This window comes from Podarcis bocagei (assembly GCF_964188305.1).
Source record: "Podarcis bocagei genome assembly, chromosome: 9".
Lineage (NCBI taxonomy): Eukaryota > Metazoa > Chordata > Lepidosauria > Squamata > Lacertidae > Podarcis > Podarcis bocagei.
In genome coordinates this window covers 38616724-38635514 of record NC_138134.1, presented here as the reverse complement: position 1 = coordinate 38635514, position 18791 = coordinate 38616724, and the positions used below count along the sequence as shown (strand labels likewise).

At 40.0% G+C, this 18791-nt stretch overlaps 1 protein-coding gene across 2 annotated transcripts; it reads right to left on the bottom strand.

The window, feature by feature from the left end:
• Positions 1-636: 636 nt before the first annotated feature.
• Positions 637-18217, bottom strand: ASIC5 (acid sensing ion channel subunit family member 5). Of its 2 annotated transcripts, none has more exons than XM_081208430.1 (10): positions 18183-18217; positions 12373-12722; positions 11565-11796; positions 10220-10342; positions 9629-9778; positions 8644-8791; positions 6860-6916; positions 6073-6241; positions 3098-3189; positions 637-2194 (listed from the first exon to the last, which is right to left on the bottom strand). In XM_081208430.1, exons 2-10 carry the CDS (start codon positions 12522-12524, stop codon positions 2004-2006), a joined length of 1314 nt encoding a protein of 437 aa, XP_081064556.1. In that variant the 5' UTR covers positions 12525-12722; positions 18183-18217; the 3' UTR covers positions 637-2003. The 2 variants fall into 2 exon arrangements, with proteins under 2 accessions (XP_081064556.1, XP_081064555.1); XM_081208429.1 differs by lacking the exon at positions 18183-18217 and adding an exon at positions 13238-13311 and having other exon boundaries at positions 1127-2194; positions 12373-12679.
• Positions 18218-18791: the final 574 nt, after the last annotated feature.

Below are 18791 nucleotides of genomic sequence, written 5' to 3'. Positions count from 1 at the left end.
TCTTCCCCTTACTGAACATCATAAATGTGGTTTCACTGGACTGCAGTGTCAGTAGTGAGCACAAAAAAGTAGCTATGGATATTGTGTGTTTTAAAGATCATTCTTTACCTGAAAATCTCTCATTTTATTCTGGAAAAATAGAAAGCTAAGTAGGACATCTGCTGGTCATAAATTGCAATTAGGGATTCTCCAATCTAAAGCAAACACCCCCCCTCAGCTATTTATTTCCCTGTTAGGGTGTGGGTGAGTTGGCTGTCTATAACAATATATTTTAAATTCTATCTAACAAAAGGGTTTTTGCATTATGTGAAATGTTGCAGTCATGTCCTTTTCAAAAAAACTTTGATTAAAGTATTACTATTTTTATAATGTCTATAGTTTCTACTTTATATTATTCACTTGCTTCAGAGATTAATTTCCCAAAATTGTTGAGGTCTGGTTCTAGAGCTCAAACCTGCTTTGAAGCAATACCCTTTGACTTGGAAGGCCTGTGCCCACACCACTATCTTCCATATATCTACCAAATCTCTTTAGGAAGCTTTTCAAGGATTTGCTGTCTGCAGTGCAAGGCGGAATGGGAAAACTGAAGCATTCCGAAGCTGGGTATAATGCTGCAATGCAATTCTAACATATGGAAGGACTTTCTTTCCAGAATAGAACACCTGCTTTGCATGCAGAAGGACCCAGGTCCAATCCCTGGTGTCTCCAGGTAGAGCTAGGAACAGCTCCTGCCTGAATCCCTGGAGGAAGCTGCAGCCGCCAGTGTGGACAATACTGAGTTATATGGACAAAAGGTCTGACTCAATATGAGGCTTCTAAGGAAAGGCAGGAGGAGAAAAAGGCAGCAAGTGGAGATGCCTGAGGTCCTATATCTCTATTGAAGCATGAGCACATAGCATTTAGCAGTGACAGAGTGATTTAGCTCCAAATCATTCTTCCTTCTGTGTAGACTCATGACCCACACCCAACAGCAAGCATTATTGGTCTGCAGTTTGCTATGCTAGTCCAACTTGACTTTTGCATGCAAAAATTAGCAGACTATCCCAAATGAAGCAGAATTAACAGTGAATTATAATTTCAGTTTGCACTTTTATCATGTTCATTAGTACAGTCTTGCATCATCAATCATGCTCACATGTGCATATGCCTATTATGTGTTCAGCTGTACATCTAATAATCATGAATTTACTACATGACTACATCTCATGCCCATCTTGACTACTGAATGAAGAGGAACTTCCTCACTGAAGGATGGAGGTAGAGGCATACTTTTGAACACCCGCTAGCCTTTAAGTGGCAGGATACACGGAAGTTGTGTCATGCACTTTAGCTGTACAATTGCTCTCCTGATAAATACATCTTCAGAAATAAAAATGGCCATTTCAATAACTCCTATTAACATAGGCATGCTCAGATGCCTTCATTTGAGATGAGAACCAAGGTAATTCATATTGAATCCTTGACCTCCATCAGTCTTGTCTTTGCCCATTTTGGCTCTTCCCCTCACACTTGATACAGTTGAGAAACTGCTGGAAAGTAGCAGGGTAGGTGGGGAAGGAAGCTACCACCCAGAGAGATAGCAATGGTGGAGGACCTTTCCAAGCTTAGGAGAATTCTAGGACACCTCACCCCACTCAGTTTCCTATGAAAGTTATCCAATAAAACTTAGAGAGAGTGAACCAATTATAAGTTGGGATGGGGGAATGTCATTTTGTGCACTCCAATGAGAATTAGGCACACCTACATCCCACTGACATAAATGTGGACTAATGTGAATTCTATTGTACACGAGGAAATTCTGTGTTCTCCGTGACGGTGCAGACTACCAGGATAAACAAGCCCTGCATTCATAAATACTTGCCTTCCCTAATATCTGTTTTCTGGACTTGCATCAGAGAAATAAGTGTGAACTGAATACTGTTTTATCTTGCATTATTTTCAGAAGGAAATGCCATTTACTGAAAAGAAAATTTCACCTTCTTCCATTCCCTTTCTGCAAGCCCTTAACATTCTTGTATTCTTCTTTTGTGTGTTTGTGCATTCTGATCTGTAGTATTCCAGTTGGGCACTTCTGGTGCTTTCAGTAGAAGAAAGACACACATCCAACAGAAGTTGGTGAAAATATATTCCACAACCTCTATGATTGTAATCATACTGGCTCCACAAAACAAACCAAGTTGGCCACCAACATCAGCTGTAATGAAAGAAATAGAGAGATTGGTCCAGCAATTCTGTGCCTCTGTATTCTATCGACATTAGTATGATTTAATTCTATCTAAATGTGTTCAGGATTGGGATACTAGTCTTCAGTCTTGAAATCACTGACACACTGAGTGAAAGCCCTCTAATGAAATGGACTTATGTCATCACAATGGGACTTCCCCTTCCTATCCTCCCTCCTGTAATCCCAACATGCCCCCCAAATATGCTCCAGAACATTCCAGAAAGCATTTGGATGGTGGGGCAGAGAGCAAGGGGAAGTCCCTTGCTGAAACAGAAATGTACTTGCACAATGTTGAATAAGATCCATTTCAAAACTGAATAGATTTTGTGCTTCAGATTGAAAAATACTCACCAGAACGACCACTTCCGTTATGCAACTCTGTTGAAATCTATTACTAACTTAAGTTCTACTGGTTTCTGTGGGCCCAAAGTGAAACTAAAATACCATACACACTTACCTACTGAACATAGTGGAAATTACTTCTAAATAAATATTATTGTGCTGTAGCCTAGTGTAATGCAAGACTTGTTAGCAAACAAATAGAAACGTATTATATAGAAATACTGGGTGGTAGTCAACTGTTTTTTTTACTCAGAGTAGACCCACTGAAATTAATGACCCTAACTTAGTAATGTTTATTGATTCTATTCTGGGTAAAAAAAAAATACTACCCACTAATTACTGCCCACTGTTAAATACCATCCGCTGGTAAAGATAGTTCTATCTTATTATCCAAATAATGCTAATTACGAAAACAGTGATAGTGTGATGCAGCATAAAGTAATTATGTCAACAACCACTTCATTATTGTGATCACACAGAAATGTAGGGGGTTTTTTTGTTTGTTTGTTTAAGTTCATTTGGGTCACTTACCAAGTAGCTCAGATACACTCAATGCCTTCTGCTGCCGGGTCATTTTGTAATTCAAATCATGATATCTAATGTCAATATATACAAGGTTACGCCTATGGATAATAAAGGCACACTTTTAGTATGCAATTGTATTACTATTTATTATCATCATGATGATCAATCTAGCCATCACCATCTGCAGAAAATACTATTCATGCTTTAAACAAAGTAACAATAATCTGAAATCGTGGGGAGGTGGAGAGAACATAGAATTTGATTCTGCAGCACACTCAAGAGTGTTTTCATATGTTTTAAAGTCAGCCTAAACAGTTCTTATGAGCCCCTGTGTCTTCTCATAAGAAGTATCCCAATGTGAAGAAGAGTAACTTCCAATGGGAAGCAGGCAACTCTTGTGCATGGAACAGATTATCCAGGTAGGCAGGAAGACTGGATAATGTCCTTGGGATTTTTTAAGTACACATCTACAGGTTTTTTAAAAATAAATATGAATCTAAAAGTATAATGTTTGGATATGGCAAACAGATAAATGCCTGGGAACATGAATGTTTCATTTAGGTACATGTGCCAAAGAGATAAGGTCAGGAGAAACTCTGGGCTGAGTGTACACTTAATGGCAACCCTCACTGGTTGCTGCAAAATGTACTAAAATTCCTAGGATCACTAGATAACAATGAAAAATGACACCATTGAAATAGTATTTACTTACCGGTACTCAGTTCAAATGATTGCTGATGACCAGCTTTGAGTGCTTCACCTTGGCCTAGCTATTACTTAAATTCTGAGCTAATAGTTTTCTTTTTTTATGAACATTTAGTTGGACCATTAAATTTTGTTTAATAAATCAATGTTAGGCAATCCTAGCTCTAAAAATGAAGGCTCAACTCACGTGAGCACTCCTTTCTTCAAGGACCACCTCCATTTTAAACCTGTTGCGTTATAATTACCATAATGACCCTGCTAATGGATCCCACAGTTTGGGCTTCCTGAGGTAGCTGAGGCAATGCCACAATACATATTTGGAATAGGGCTGTAAATAGTTGAAACTACCTTTTAAAGTTTCTGAAAAATCAATGGATGACTATTAGTTAATTTATGATGTTAAACTCATTAATATGTTTGTTTGATCCTGACTGGTTAATCACTTGGGAACAGAAACATTTCCCTGTAATTTGTCATGCTTCAGTGACTAATTGCTAGATAGTACCCCATTTGTGAACAGTAATCAAATGTCAGAAGGAGTAAAATAAAAATGTTGTTATGAAGACACCATCGCATATGGTGGGGAAGATCCATAGCATTTCTCACTTTCATTAAAAGCAGCTGCAATTTTGATCAGTGAAAAAAATGACAGTCACAGAACCAAGAAATTACACAAAATGAATGAAATGCCGTGAAAATCCCTGAAAGGAGAAGTAATCGGCTATAGAGTTAAACTAAATAACAAAAATCAAAAAGTTTAAGGAAAAAATTAACCTAGAATTCAAGGCATTTCATTTGTTTTGTGCAATTTTGATCAGAGCAGTGGCAATGGGGGGGCCATTCCTCTAGTCCCACCTGCTGCCAAGTAGAGCTAATAGTAGATTAGAAAATGTCACAGGAGAAACAGAGTTAAGAACTTTCCCCCAATCCATAGCCTCCTCCAGCTCCATTAAATTAACAGTAGGGGGAAATGTGAGATCTAAGCACAGATCTTCTGTAGTTTGATCTTCACAAGATTAATATAACATAATCATTAATAAAACTGCTTTTAGTGTTGATAAAATCAGAGACCTTTCCAGTGATAATGAAGATAAACTAAAGAGCCCTCATCTATAGAAGAGTGAACTTTAAAATTTATATTGGATTATAAACATTTTTAAAGAGCCTGTGATTTATAAGCTTATGTTACCATAAATCTATTAGGTTTTTTCAAAGGTGCCTCTGTGTTTTTGCTGTTGCAGGGCAACATAACTACCCTTGCAGAAGTTATATATTTTTGCTTGGGGGGGGGGGATATTGGGTGAAGTGATCAGAGATCCCTGACTCAAAACGTTTTCAAAAAGTGCTGCTATATGTTTTACTTTTGGGAGATTTTATTGTTTAATATTGTACTATATTATAGTTTTGTATTATATTGTACACACAGGTCCTGCTTACCAAACACAATGTGTTGCCTGGAAATCATTCGTTAGGCAAGCATTCACATAACGAGTCCACAATTTCCAAAGATTCCTATGGGAGCATTTCTAATCTGGATTTTTTCTGATCTCTCCCCTGCTTTTTCAATGGGTTCTTTCTGTAATGGCTGCAGGCAACCAGCAAAAGAAAGGCAAAGAAAAAACAATTGTCCTGCCAGCTGATTTGTCTGATCTTGCTTGCTCCCTCCTTGTCACCAACCAGCAAAGCATAAACAAGCAAGGAAGAAAGAAAGTAGGCAAACTCTGGCTGTTCAGATATCTGAATCTGTGGTGTGTATAGCAAGGTTTGGGTATAATTATTTATGTTTGGATAAGTGAATTTTCATATAGCGAAAAGGCAGATAGTGGGACTTGCATACCTTGTAGTTCTCCCAGTTTATTGTTTAAAGGTAAAGGGACCCCTGACCATTAGGTCCAGTCGCGGATGACTCGGGTTGCAGCGCTCATCTCACTTAACTGGCCGAGGGAACCGACATTTGTCTGCAGACAGTTTTTGCGGGTCATGTGGGCAGCATGACTAAGCCGTTTCTGGGGAACCAGAGCAGCGCACGGAAATGCCGTTTACCTTTCTGCTGGAGCGGTACCTATTTATCTACTTGCACTTGACGTGCTTTCAAACTGCTGCTTTAGTATTAAGCAGTATTTAGATATATGAAATAAATAAGAAAATAGAAGCCATTGAATTATAGTAATTCTTTGGGTCCAACATCTCTTGAATATGTCTTCAGTTTGGTTAATAAAGGTTGCTCTTGTGTAAAACACATTTCTTGACAGCATGACAATGAAGAAGAAAAGTACCTGATATATTCTGGACGTTTCTTCAGCTTTGTAGAAAGAAATTTCAAAGCCTTTTCACTTTCAAAAGTTGAATAGGAAATGGTGGTTGGATAATCTGTTTCCTCACAAGGCACAGGGCAAGTGGAATTATGTGTTCCTGCTGTACACAATCCTGCGAGCTCAATTTTATCTAAAATGGGAACCAATTTCAAACATAAATGCCCACTCTAGGCGACTTTCATGTTCACCACCATCTGCAAGCAGCCATAGTGAAGTCAACAAAAAATAGAGTTAAACAAGCAAATGAGTTAATAAAGCATAATAAATATTATATTACAGGATTTGGTGGTAAGTTGAATCTACGTCAGCAGCCTTACATTCTAAGTGGTAGAAAGATGGTAGTGTGTGATTTCCCACTAAAAATAGGTGCCTGTATTTTACACTGAATTTCTTCAGCATTTGGAACTTATGAAATCAAACCAAAACTGTACAGATGATTGGAAGAGTACATTTAGAATGTTATTTATGGTTTGTCTAAACACAACTTTCAGCTAGGATCATTTAAAGTATTCTGAGAAAAATCAAGTCCTCTCCTATCCCTAATAAACTGTTCCCAATCAGCAGAATATCCCAGGCTATGGGATTTCCCCCTAAGCCTGACTGTCCTGGTGCAAATGATGCTTTTGTGTGACTGGGATTCCACAGGTTGGTAAAAATGTGAGACATGCCCCCACCCCCACTGGTCCAGCTGGTTGCCAGTTGCAGACGTATGAAACTGGCTCTAGTATTTGGCTTTGGCTTTACTTACACAGTTCAGGAGAAACACAATTGTAAAATTTGTCCAAGTCACATTCTGTGCCATTTCCTTTTCAACAGGTGTGAAGAAGAGGGAGTGGGGAAGGAGAGAAAAACACAAAGACAAGGGTATCAAAACACACATTTGAATCCATCTGTTTGGTAAGCCAATAATAACCAATAAGCAAGTGACCCCAGCAAGTAAAGCAAACAATTCGATGCCTGTATGTATCAACCTGAAGCTCATGTAGAAACACTCATAGCACCTGAGCCGAGGATGGGCAATCTTTTTGCTATTTGGGGCTGCATTAATTTTACCCTGGCTTTTGACACCTGAGAAATATATCTTTAGTACCCATCCACTTAACAATTTTAATGTTGTGTTTTTATATGGCTGTATCTCACCCCGGACACCTTTGGGCAGGTAAGAAATGCAATTCATCATCATATCATCATCATGACATCATCTGATGGTAGTATGTTAGGGACTGGATACGCAGAGCTGAACCTCTGGTGGGCAGGCTAGCTCCTTGATTCACCTACTGCCAACTCCTTTTCTCTCTGTTCCACAGGAGGACTGCTTGGGCAGAGACAGATCATTCTTGCTGAGAGCTTTTGAAAATAAGGTGAGGGGTACATGAGAGCTATATTAGACCCTTAGGCTGCAGGTGGCCTGTTTCTATCCTAATGGTTTCATTATTCAGCTGTCATTTATGCACGAGGTGATTCCTTAAGCAATTAAGGACTTATCTTTGAAACTAAGCTGTCTGAGACTACATTTCAATCCCTCCTCCTTATGCCGAGCAGCACTGATTGCTTCTGCTGGTTCAGCTGTCCTTCCTCTGGCCACCACTGATGGAGTGATATTTTTGTCACTCTGCCAGTGCAGAACATGCACCATTTGAACATTTGGGTGGGTGAAAGGCATGTTGGTGGTATTCCTGCTAGCAGAGCCTGCCAGAAAGCCTCTAAATGGGCCATTCCAACTGCAGGGATGAAACTGAGCTGGCTCTGGATCCACTGGATCCCAAGCTGCTCTCCCAGCTGATACTAGCTGGCATTGGTCCTAATCTTGGCCTGGATCTGCAGTAACCTGAAGCTGATACAGGGATTGGGCCTGATCTGCCTGCCCTTCTGCCTTCTGCTACCATCGCCATGAGCAGCCAGGCTGTGGATGTGGCAGTACCTGCACCGCTCTGCAGAGGCTCAGAGGCAGCAGGAAAAAGTTTGGGATGCTCTGCCTGCACAGAAAGTAATCCATAAAGACTCTACAGCAATGTTATATGCTTGTATGCTGTGCAAGGGGAGCAGGGATGGGAGCACTAAGCCCCACCTCCCATTGCCCTACAAGTCAGGGAGGGTGAAAGGGTGAACCGGGGAGTTCTTTCTCCTTGTACTGTTAGGAACCCTGCACAATAAGGGTTCCAAATTGGATGAGGAGCTGCCATGAGTCACTTCAGACCTTTGCTTTTTTTCGCCCTCCCTGCTTGTGCATAGGTTTTACTAGTGAGCAGATAGCTCAAAATTGGCTAAAGGCAGTGCTTTTTTTCTGGGGGGATGCATACCCCTAAACATTTTGGGAATCTTTGTACTTTTGTCCATTTACTGTATTTATTTTCCCCGATTAAACTATAAAATGGTGATTTTCTTGAGTCAAAATGAGAGTACCCCTAAACATTTTTAAAGAAAAAAAACAGTGGCTTAGAGGCATCCCCCCAAGCTGTTATCCGCACACTCTTGTTGGATTTCTTTGAACACTGCAAACAAATAAAGCAACTTATACCTGCCCAGTTATACCTGGGAGCATGAACGGTAAGCATCCACACTGGTTTTGAATATGGCGTGCCTTGCATTCTTGTAGGCATCCGAAGGTGCTATAGAGCTTGTGGTGCTGAAGTTTGATGTTTGGCTTGCATTCTCCCCAAGGGTATTCTTGAATAATTGTCTTGAATGAAAGAAATGGCACGACATATGTTATATACATTGCTACTGTCAAGTTTTAATTGAACAAAAAACACCTCCATTCCCACCTCCACACATACACAGATTGCTGCAAAAGATTTGTTGTTGTTGTTGCTGGACCAGACCAAACTGAATTAAATTAAAAAACTTGGTAGTAAACTTGATTGTTCTTCTGCAGGGCTGCCCCCAGAGGACAGACTGACAGGCCCCAGCTAGCTTCAATTTCTCCTGATTCAAGATGGATGCTCAGTGTGCAACTGAATGGGTAAGATTTTCTGGGTAGGAAGCTCTAGGTATACATTGGAGTTTGAACTTAGAACTGAGCTGGAGTACTATATCAAATTAAATTTTTACTCTGCTTTTTTATCCTTCCTGTGTGCCTTGTCATTTTAAGGCTTGCTTATATTTTAAAGTTGTCAATTATTAGGGGTTAATTGCTTTAATTGATTTTTAATATTGTATTTTAATATTGTTAAATATTGTTATTATCAATAATGATGATTGCATATGCAGTTTATTGGACTTTAAAGTGGCTAGCCATACAGTAGTACCTCGGGTTACATACGCTTCAGGTTACATACGCTTCAGGTTACAGACTCCGCTAACCCAGAAATAGTACCTCGGGTTAAGAACTTTGCTTCAGAATGAGAACAGAAATCGCACAGCGGTGGCGCAGTGGCAGCAGGAGGCCCCATTAGCTAAAGTGGTGCTTCAGGTTAAGAACAGTTTCAGGTTAAGAACGGACCTCTGGAACGAATTAAGTACTTAACCCAAGGTACCACTGTACTTCCATTTCTCTGTATCTTACTCTAATGCTTACCTTCACCTGTTGGATTGCAGCATGAGCATGCATTCCTACTGGGGTTGATATACCTAAACCATCAAATCGGGGAGGCGCTTTAGGTGAGTGGATAGCAAATGTGATGCCAACATCAACAAAACCAAGAGCAGGGTCGTCGGTGAACTCTGCCTAGGACACAAGGCATTGAAGGGTTACAGTAAAATTACAGAGGATAATTTTCAGATCACTGTCACACTGAACTGTGAATTGCCTTGGCAAAAAATTATCTACTACCATAATTAACATTAAGAGAAAAACAATAGTATACATGCAGCATTTTCGTTTTGTAATCCACTATGTATCACTTATCATCTGACTCTACATCAGATTTCACACCAATTCAAAATCTGTCAATGCAAATTAAGTTTCAGGATGCAGATTATATTCTAGGGCTTTCATAATTTTTACTTATGAAATTTGACTTTGTGGGAAACTTCAATCATTTATGTATTATTATTATTATTTTGCTTTGTTTTTAAAGAACTTGTACCATTATAGTGACCCACATGCCCTGTCCTTTATCATCAAGGTTTTGCGCTCGCATTGTAGAAACATTTTGAATATCTCTACCTGTTTGACATCGAAAAGCAAACTCAGTCCCCTTCCAGAGGCACTCACTCTTCTTTTTGCTGGAATGTTAATGTGATTAAAGGTGAAGCAGTTTCCATATTCAGTGAAGACATGCTCAAAGTTCTTCCATGAAGAAAGTAAAAGAAAATAAGAAATTGAATTAGCTCACCTAATATTAAGTATGTTCGCAGAGAACTGTAGCTATAGAATTGGATTTATTTTGGATGAAAATGTGGAATGCAACCCATTTAACCTCTCGGCTGCACTTCCTCATAGTTCCTAGGGTTGTACCTGAGGTAAAAACTGGCCTTACCAATAGGTAAGGCAGAATGAGGAGGATGTCCCAGGCAGCTGATCTGGGGTGTCATGAAGGAACATCAAACTGTTATTTATTTATTATCACTGTATTTTTTATTGCCAGATGGGGGAAGGAAGTCTATACCAGGTAACAAACATTTTGATTTGTGTCCTAGGAACTATTTATGATTTTGCCCAAAGCAACAAAATGCCTCAGAGCAGTGTCTGTCAACAGTTTATTTATTTATTTATTTATTCCATTTATTTATTCCACTTACTATTGAAAAGATCTGAAAGAGATTTACATGAATAATAAGTACAATGCCCAGCAAATGATTCACATAACAAAATACACAAACAGTATCCACTTTTTTGGTTTTTGTTTTACATAAAACCAGAGGACATTACAGTGCAGAATAATATAGAATTTCAAAGTACGCAACATATATACGACCATCCACACACTCTCACTCACCAGCTGTTTCACACAACCAATACAACAATTCACTATCTCAAACATTACCTTTGTCAACCATGCATACTCGAGAATATTACAACCTACATGTGAAGGGTTGTATGACATGTCTCAGCACTGACAGAACATTTGGAAAAGTGTATGAAGAATTCCTCCCAAAGAAACAAAACAATGAAGAATTCTGAGTGCCTTATTCCCACTTTAAAACCAGATCAAGTCATTCAGAATTTTAAAACATGGGATGAAATTCATAGGTGTAGACTTTCTGAAGCATCCTTTTGATTTTTGTCACATTAAGTTTTATCAAGCCTTAGACAAGCAATTACAGACCTATTTTCCAGTCCTTGAGGCTCACGATTGGTGGATGTCCACTGAGGAAATAAAATTCGTATCATCATAATAGTTCCCAACAAAACGTATTCAATCTAGTACTTTGTACATACATGCAGTCTCCTCTCCATATGAAAGTGATACATTCCAGATCTAGATTGTGATCACTAGATTGTGAGTTTCCATACTCACATGCCCTCACAATGTCTACGTTACCTCTGATAATAGAAACAAAAATATTACCTCTGGATAACACGGCTCCCCAAAATATTCACAATCCAACAATGTACTGTTGTTGAGATAGAACCCATTATTCCTTGTGAATTCTTTGATGCTGAAATTTTGATTCCCCTGAAGGAAGTCTTTTATCTCTTGGCCAAACGTTTCCCTAGTATCGAACAAATGTAGCACTCCCGACACTATGCTCCACAGGAAGAAAATGGCGCTCAGGTTAGCTACTGCTTGGGTTTGGAACCTGTGAGCATAAACCATAAAAGCAGGGTTAAGCCTGAATTCCAAGGGATAATTCCAAAGCAACTCTTAAAACTTTTAAAAGAAACAGAGTAAGGAGCCCAAGGCAGGTATGTGGTCATAGCATTGCATTTTATGGAAGACCTATGTATATTATATATACCTTAATAGAAAATCTAGCAGAAGGTTAGGAATTATGGGGAAATTCAATTTAATTTGCATTTAAGGTGGGCTTATTTAATTTGCACCTTCCAACACAACATGTGAACCAACACACATAGAGTCTTCCAAATTCACACTTTTCTGAATTTTGCAGTGCAATTCTCCAGCCAACGAAAGTGCACAAAAATGTATATATTAAAGTGTATCGGTGAAAATAACATACAGAAATGCATATAAAATTGTATATTAAAAGGTGTATGGAGGAATAATTTTTCATGAATTTTTCAGTGGAACTTAAAAAAAAAAATCTTCACAAACTGATGTGGAAAATTGGACTGAAGATGGGAAGAATGAGAAACTGAGAGAAACCAAAATTAACACATTTGCCCATTCCTACAGGAAGTAAACGGTGCCTTACCTGTTCAGATTACAAAAAGTTACAGCAGGAAACTCTATGTTTTCCACATACTGAACTACCACCGATGTTGTTGTGGGCCAGCTGAAATAATTGGCGAAACGACTGCCGATTTGCCAGGCAACCAAACAAATGGAGCCCACGACTACTGTCATCCACAGTGCCTTACGGCTCTTGCTCCTTGTACGAACAATATTGTGCACTCCATGGAATGAAGTGGAAGTTGCAAATTCATAATCATACTTCTTCCTTTCTTCGAGAGACGGCAGTGGTTTTCTGGTTAAGTAGAGCCTGGCTTTTTCCAACAATCCTTAACATTTGACAAGAAGAAAAATTATTGGCACATAGGTTCCCTACAAAACCAAAGGAAAATGATGCTTCAAGGTGGATCCCAATGGCAGGGGAAAGCCATAATGTAGCATTGCCAGATTTAATTCATTTGTTACAGAGGTTTACATATCTAGAATATGATTCTAAGCTTTGAAATAAAGTATCGGTTAAAGCAGTAATGACAAACATTAGCATTTATTACTCAGAATTTTACAAGAAGTAGCACTAACAGACATTTTCCCTATTTTAACGCATAGTGCATTGCTTTACTGTTTACTTCTAGATCTACATCTCAATCTCAATCTCAATCTCAGACCAAGTACAGCACAGAATCTTACTAGACGTTACTGCGAAATGGTAAGTGTGCCTAGGATTGCAGCCATTATCTACTGATAAAATATGCTCAAAAGATGCATAAACTCATACCTCTTTTCATAAGAAAAGCATTTGTATCTGCAGAAAATCTAAATCATCACCTCCCCAAAAGAATACCACACAGACAAGGATGCATAGCATTGTAATAGCTACTGTTACATACCTCTGTCATGAAATCCACTTAATTTCCTAAGCTTCTCCATTGGGCATATATTATTTGAAAAGGAAAATTTAGCTACAGAAGACTAGCAGTTAATAGCTTATATAAAATGAGGAAAGGGGTGGGGATTACATTTTATACACATCAAGAGGCAATTCACATGCCTCTGTTGCTATACTCATAGCATTTTTTAAAGTGAGCAACAGGATTCAACACAGATAATGTATGGCAGGCTAGATAAAAGTGGAGAATTCCTGGAATTTAAAAATAATTGAGTCGGTTAATTTTCCAAAGTAGCAGGATGCAGAGGGTTTATATAAAAGAGGGGACTTTTGAGCAATCAATGGGATTTTTGACTTCCCTCTCCCTCTTTAAATAACATACAATGGTATTATATGAACCGTGCTGCACATGCTGGCAGACTTATCTGTGAACACAGAATTTGTAGCTGCTGAAAATTAGCCAGCATGGTCATAGAGATGTCTCTCATTTAAAGGATATTATAAATAGATGATATCAGACATTTAGCTGAAGAAACAGCATCTATTTATAATATCCTCTAAATGCCACTTTTGGATGCCATGCTACCCAGTGTATGGGGGTGGGAGAATGGGAGAGCAATCTTTGTCAGAAAATTATTGGCACAGTACTTGAACCTCTTCCATAACTTTATCTATCAATTAGTATAAAAAAATAAAGGAAGCACAATAAAATGTTATCTGTCGGTGGCACATTACCCCTGCATGCCTCAGTACAAACTCAGTACAAGGTAGACAGTATTGCTCAAGCAGAGGTTGACAGATTGCTTCACATTTTCATCTTTGGTGGGACTCTCATAAAACTTGTTAATAATATAATTAAATGTTGTAATTGGGTAGAAATTTGACGAAGGTACTTGGTAGGATCGTAGTCCTCAAAGTTACCTTGGAGAATGAGATCTAATGAGTTTAACATTTGTTACTTATCTTGAAAAAATTGTTTTTAATGGGTCCAAAGTGCTTTTCTTTTCTTCACTCTCTGAAAAATCCACCTACAGTGGTACCTCGCAAGACGAATGCCTCGCAAGACGAAAAACGTGCAAGACGAAAGAGTTTTCCATTTTTTGAGTCGTTCTGCAAGACGAATTTCCCTATGGGCTTGCTTCGCAAGATGAAACGTCTTGCGAGTTCTTGCGAGTTTGTTTCCTTTTTCTTAAAGCCGCTAAGCCGTTAATAGCCGCTAAGCCGCTAAGCCGCTAATAGCCGTGCTTCGCAAGACGAAAAAACCGCAAGACGAAGAGACTCGCGGAATGGATTAATTTCATCTTGCGAGGCACCACTGTATTTCCAGAAAGCAAATCAAAAATTAAAGTTTATTTCCATTGATAACACTAGAGGGAGCACAGCACCGATGCACTGATAAACCAGATCTCTCTTCTGCTAATAGAGGCAAGGAACTGAGCAAAGTAATTTATTGATAGAGCTGATTTATTCAGCAATTGCTTCATTCTACTGAACAGCTTCATTAGTATTTGTGAAATGGTTTACACTGATGCCCAGACATCAGTAGCCTCATTACTGCCTCTCTGCACCTAATGTGTTGCAAAAGAGTCTCCTTGCTATTTAGCAAGATGAGATAGAAGACTGCTGGTTTGCATCAGAATTGCATGCAGTTTTGTTCTTTAGCAATCATAACCAAGTATAAAATGCAAAGTAACTACGGTATTCATGGATCTTTCTGTTTCAAGGGAGTAGAATATGAAGCCAAGTTCAAGAGAAATATCTCTGGAGAGAATTCTGGGCCACGCTCTTTTAAGGTTGTGTCTATTGAAGTAGCAGAGGATGCCCCCCCCCCAGGTTGCAGGCTTGAAGTCATGTCACGTAAACATATTTTTTTAAGCTAAGAGTACTATTTTTTAAAAAACGCACCCTCCCCTGCTGCCTTTCTTTGCTACAAACTAGTTTGCAGTTTGTTAAACCTTGAACTCTATTCCTCCCACTGAGAATGAGTATCTGATTGGATTATTAATATTGCATAACTGCTATCCGTATTTGCTTAACCTTGAGTAAATGGATCTCCCATTTACTTAAAGCAGACTATTAATTACAAATGGAGGTTAAACGTAAAGGGCACCGTGTCTGCGGAAATTACAAAATGCTCAGGGAACATAGGAAGCATTTAAACTTAACCACAGAGTAGATACAGTATATATATAGATATTAATATTTTTATGACATAACATAACTCAAAATAGTCCATGCTGACTATCCAGATTTGATAATGGATTTGTCTAAATAGCCCATGAGAGACCCTGATAAATGCCCACTATTTAATGTTATTAATTTCTTTCTTTTCTTTTTTAAAAAATCAAAATCAAAAGGTAAGTGGAAGTGTACAAATGAAAGGATTAGTATGAGTTGCAAAAATGCAATTTTCACTGCGGTCAAGAAGTTGCCGGGATGCATAATAGTAAATTGCTCCAACAAGTGTTGATAGCAGATGGAGACCTTTTAAGTTTTATCACCAGAGTATCCCTCCCTAGAATAGTATGGCTAATTTTACACATACCAAGCAGAAGGATGAAGAATGGAAAATGAGTACCAGATGTTTCTACCTAATAGGAAACTGAAAGAAAAAGGTATGTTGCAGAAGTAAATTAATATGTGGCTGTGAAAAGGAATTTCTGATAACGAGGCTCTGTTCATGGGACACATCCAGTATGACTGTATTGCACCCAGTGGCCATACTTTAATTAAAATTGTGCCTCCTGGGCCTGGGTCCATGTCCACACATTCAAGTGTCAGTTCTGATCAAAACTGTATGTGCATTTATACCTGTATGCAGGTAGGCTTGACAGCATCTTTAGGCACCCCCCAAAAGAAGTGCTGTTGTCATCCTAAAATATACTCAGAACCTGAGGATGAAGAGACATGCAAAGCACTATAACTGGATAAAGCTAAGGAGAAAAGAAAGGTAAACAGAACAATCAGTTTAGGCACATCCAATGGAGTACTATGTACCTTTATATGTAAATTATTGTAACCAAGAGGCTCAGCCATCTAAGAGCTTGACAAATGGGCCAAATTATCCCTTCAGTTTTCCCTCCTCCCACACCATTCTATTCAGTCCGTGTGCGCTGAGTCATACTGAAGTGCCTCAGTTGATTGTCACATTCTCCTTTCCTTTCCTTTCCTTTCCTTTCCTTTCCTTTCCTTTCCTTTCCTTTCCTTTCCTTTCCTTTCCTTTCCTTTCCTTTCCTTTCCTTATCAAATCAGAATGGCTTGCTGAAGCAGATCCTTTCACACTTGCACGATTCCAATATTCTTAGGATGGCCATCTCATCTTCCACATTTGCCAACATAGTGCAGCTATAGGCTCCAAACTGCTAAAGACGGACTGAAGCATGAATTTCTAAAGTAGAAATTAGATGGAAATTACATCCTATTCTGCCCACCCGCCCGAGAATGATTGCTTCAGATATAAAATGGCTGATTACTGTTCAAAACACTCAGGGCTGGCAGTCAAACCCCTGCCCCCCACACATAGGTTGCTCCAGCTCTCCAAACAGCTCTACAGTGTCCATGATCAGTCTGAATCCCTGCACATGGACAGCGGCAGAACAAGCCAATTGGGTGCCTGGGCAAGCTGGGGCAGGACACTCCATGGGTCCTCCAAGGAGCCTGCCTCCTCCTCCCACTCAGCCGCGCTACAGCTGAGGGGGAGGCAGTGGGCAGACTGTTTGGGGCAGCACAGAGCCTGCGGGCGCCGAAGCCACCGCGTGACTCCCAGGATAGACGAGTGGCTCAGGCGCGCTGTAGGCCCCGTGGTGAGTGCCGCCCAGCATTTTGTCACCCCCCTCAGCAGAGACACCCAGGAAAAACCACCCCCACCGCACACCCCTTTCTCTGCCAGTGCACATGGATCCTTCTGGAAAGGGGGCTACTGAGACCCCCAATAATAACCACTCCCAGCCCTGAGGACTATGTGATGTGGACTTGCTCTTTGCAGGGGATCTTGCCCACTGGACCCCAGAGATAGATGGAGAAAGGTAAGGGGCTGCTAGTTGTTGGGATCTCCTGTAACCACAAGGCCCCATTGTCATCCTCCTGCTTGTTTGCCTTGCAGACATACAACTATGGAGATGGAGGAGGAAGCTTTTTTTCTTTTAAACCATTTCTGACATTTATAGTACTATTCTAGGTATATCTATGCAGAATTAGCCCTACTGAGTCCAGGAGGACTCATAGGTAAGCATATATAGAATTGCTTCCTAAATTGCATTCTGATAAGATAACGCTTCAACTGCCTTGATTAAAATGTACTAGGAGTTTTTACATTTCCCTAACACAGAGCTAGCATGTCTGCTATTGGTTTGACTAGAAGGAGGCTCCTTTCTCCATTTTCTGCTTAATGAACTGGTCAGACAAGAATGTTTGTTTTAGTTGGATGTCATCATAAACCGTGTGACATACGCAGACCATCCAATCAAGCATTGCCACGTTCAGAGGCTGAGCAAACTGGACCTCAGCTCAGGGCCCACATTGCAAGGAGTGACCCGGAGCCAGCTGTTTGCTTTCTGCTATGATGCAATCGCAGTCACTACCAGTAAGAGGAGGAGAAGTAAGCTGCTTTCTAGCTCATAGAAACCTTTCATTTTTCATCACGCCCTATCGTGCGTTGTGGTGTGAGTGAACAAGCAATGAAAGACGGAGTATGTTCTGGATACCTCAGATGAGGGTAAAACTACACATCCTATGCAGTTTTAAGAATCTTTGTGAAATGTTCTCTCCAATGCTGAGGCTGACAATGGTTGAGGGCAGGCAGGAGGCAGATGATGTTTCAAAGCCCTTTCTCTCTTGTTCAGCTTAACCCCTGGAAATCACCCTTCAAGCTGCTCTAACCTCCTTGGGGAAAAAATATATCTGTAGTCCAATACTATTTTTCTAGAAAAAGAGGTGCGGGAACTCACTATGAACTCCTCCCTTGTTTGCTTATAATGGCAATGGTGTTCACCTGACAGGCATTGAAACTGAGTTCTGGCTGGAAAAAAAAGCCCTGCTGAAGTCATGTCTTTTCTCCAGCAGGGGTAAAATCAGTTGGTTGTGGCAATATTCAGAGGAAAAATGGGAGAGGGTTACAAATCCCTCCCCCCCCCCCACAAATCAGCCATATAAACACAGCCTCAGGCTGCACGGTTTCCCCAAGCAATCATGATTCATCCCAAGTCACTGTAGCAAACATATGCAGAGCAAAGCCAAATGAACACAGTGAGAGCAAACAGGATGTACCCAGATAGGAAGCAAGGCTACAGCAAGCCTGGGATGCTAAGCCAGGAAGTGACCTTGGCAGAGGGACTTGAAGCTACTGAACGGGAAGAGGCTGTGCCCATGACATAACCCTTTTGTCTTCACAGCAGACATGGAGATGTTCCATCTCCCTCTGCCCTGATATTCAAGGTTGCAAAGTCCACAGTCCAGGGTATGACATCTCAGCAGCTACAAGGCTGGACCTAGCTCCACTCCAGCAGGACTGTTGTTTGGCTCCAGTGCCATGTTGCCTCTTCGTCTAACAGTCTCTC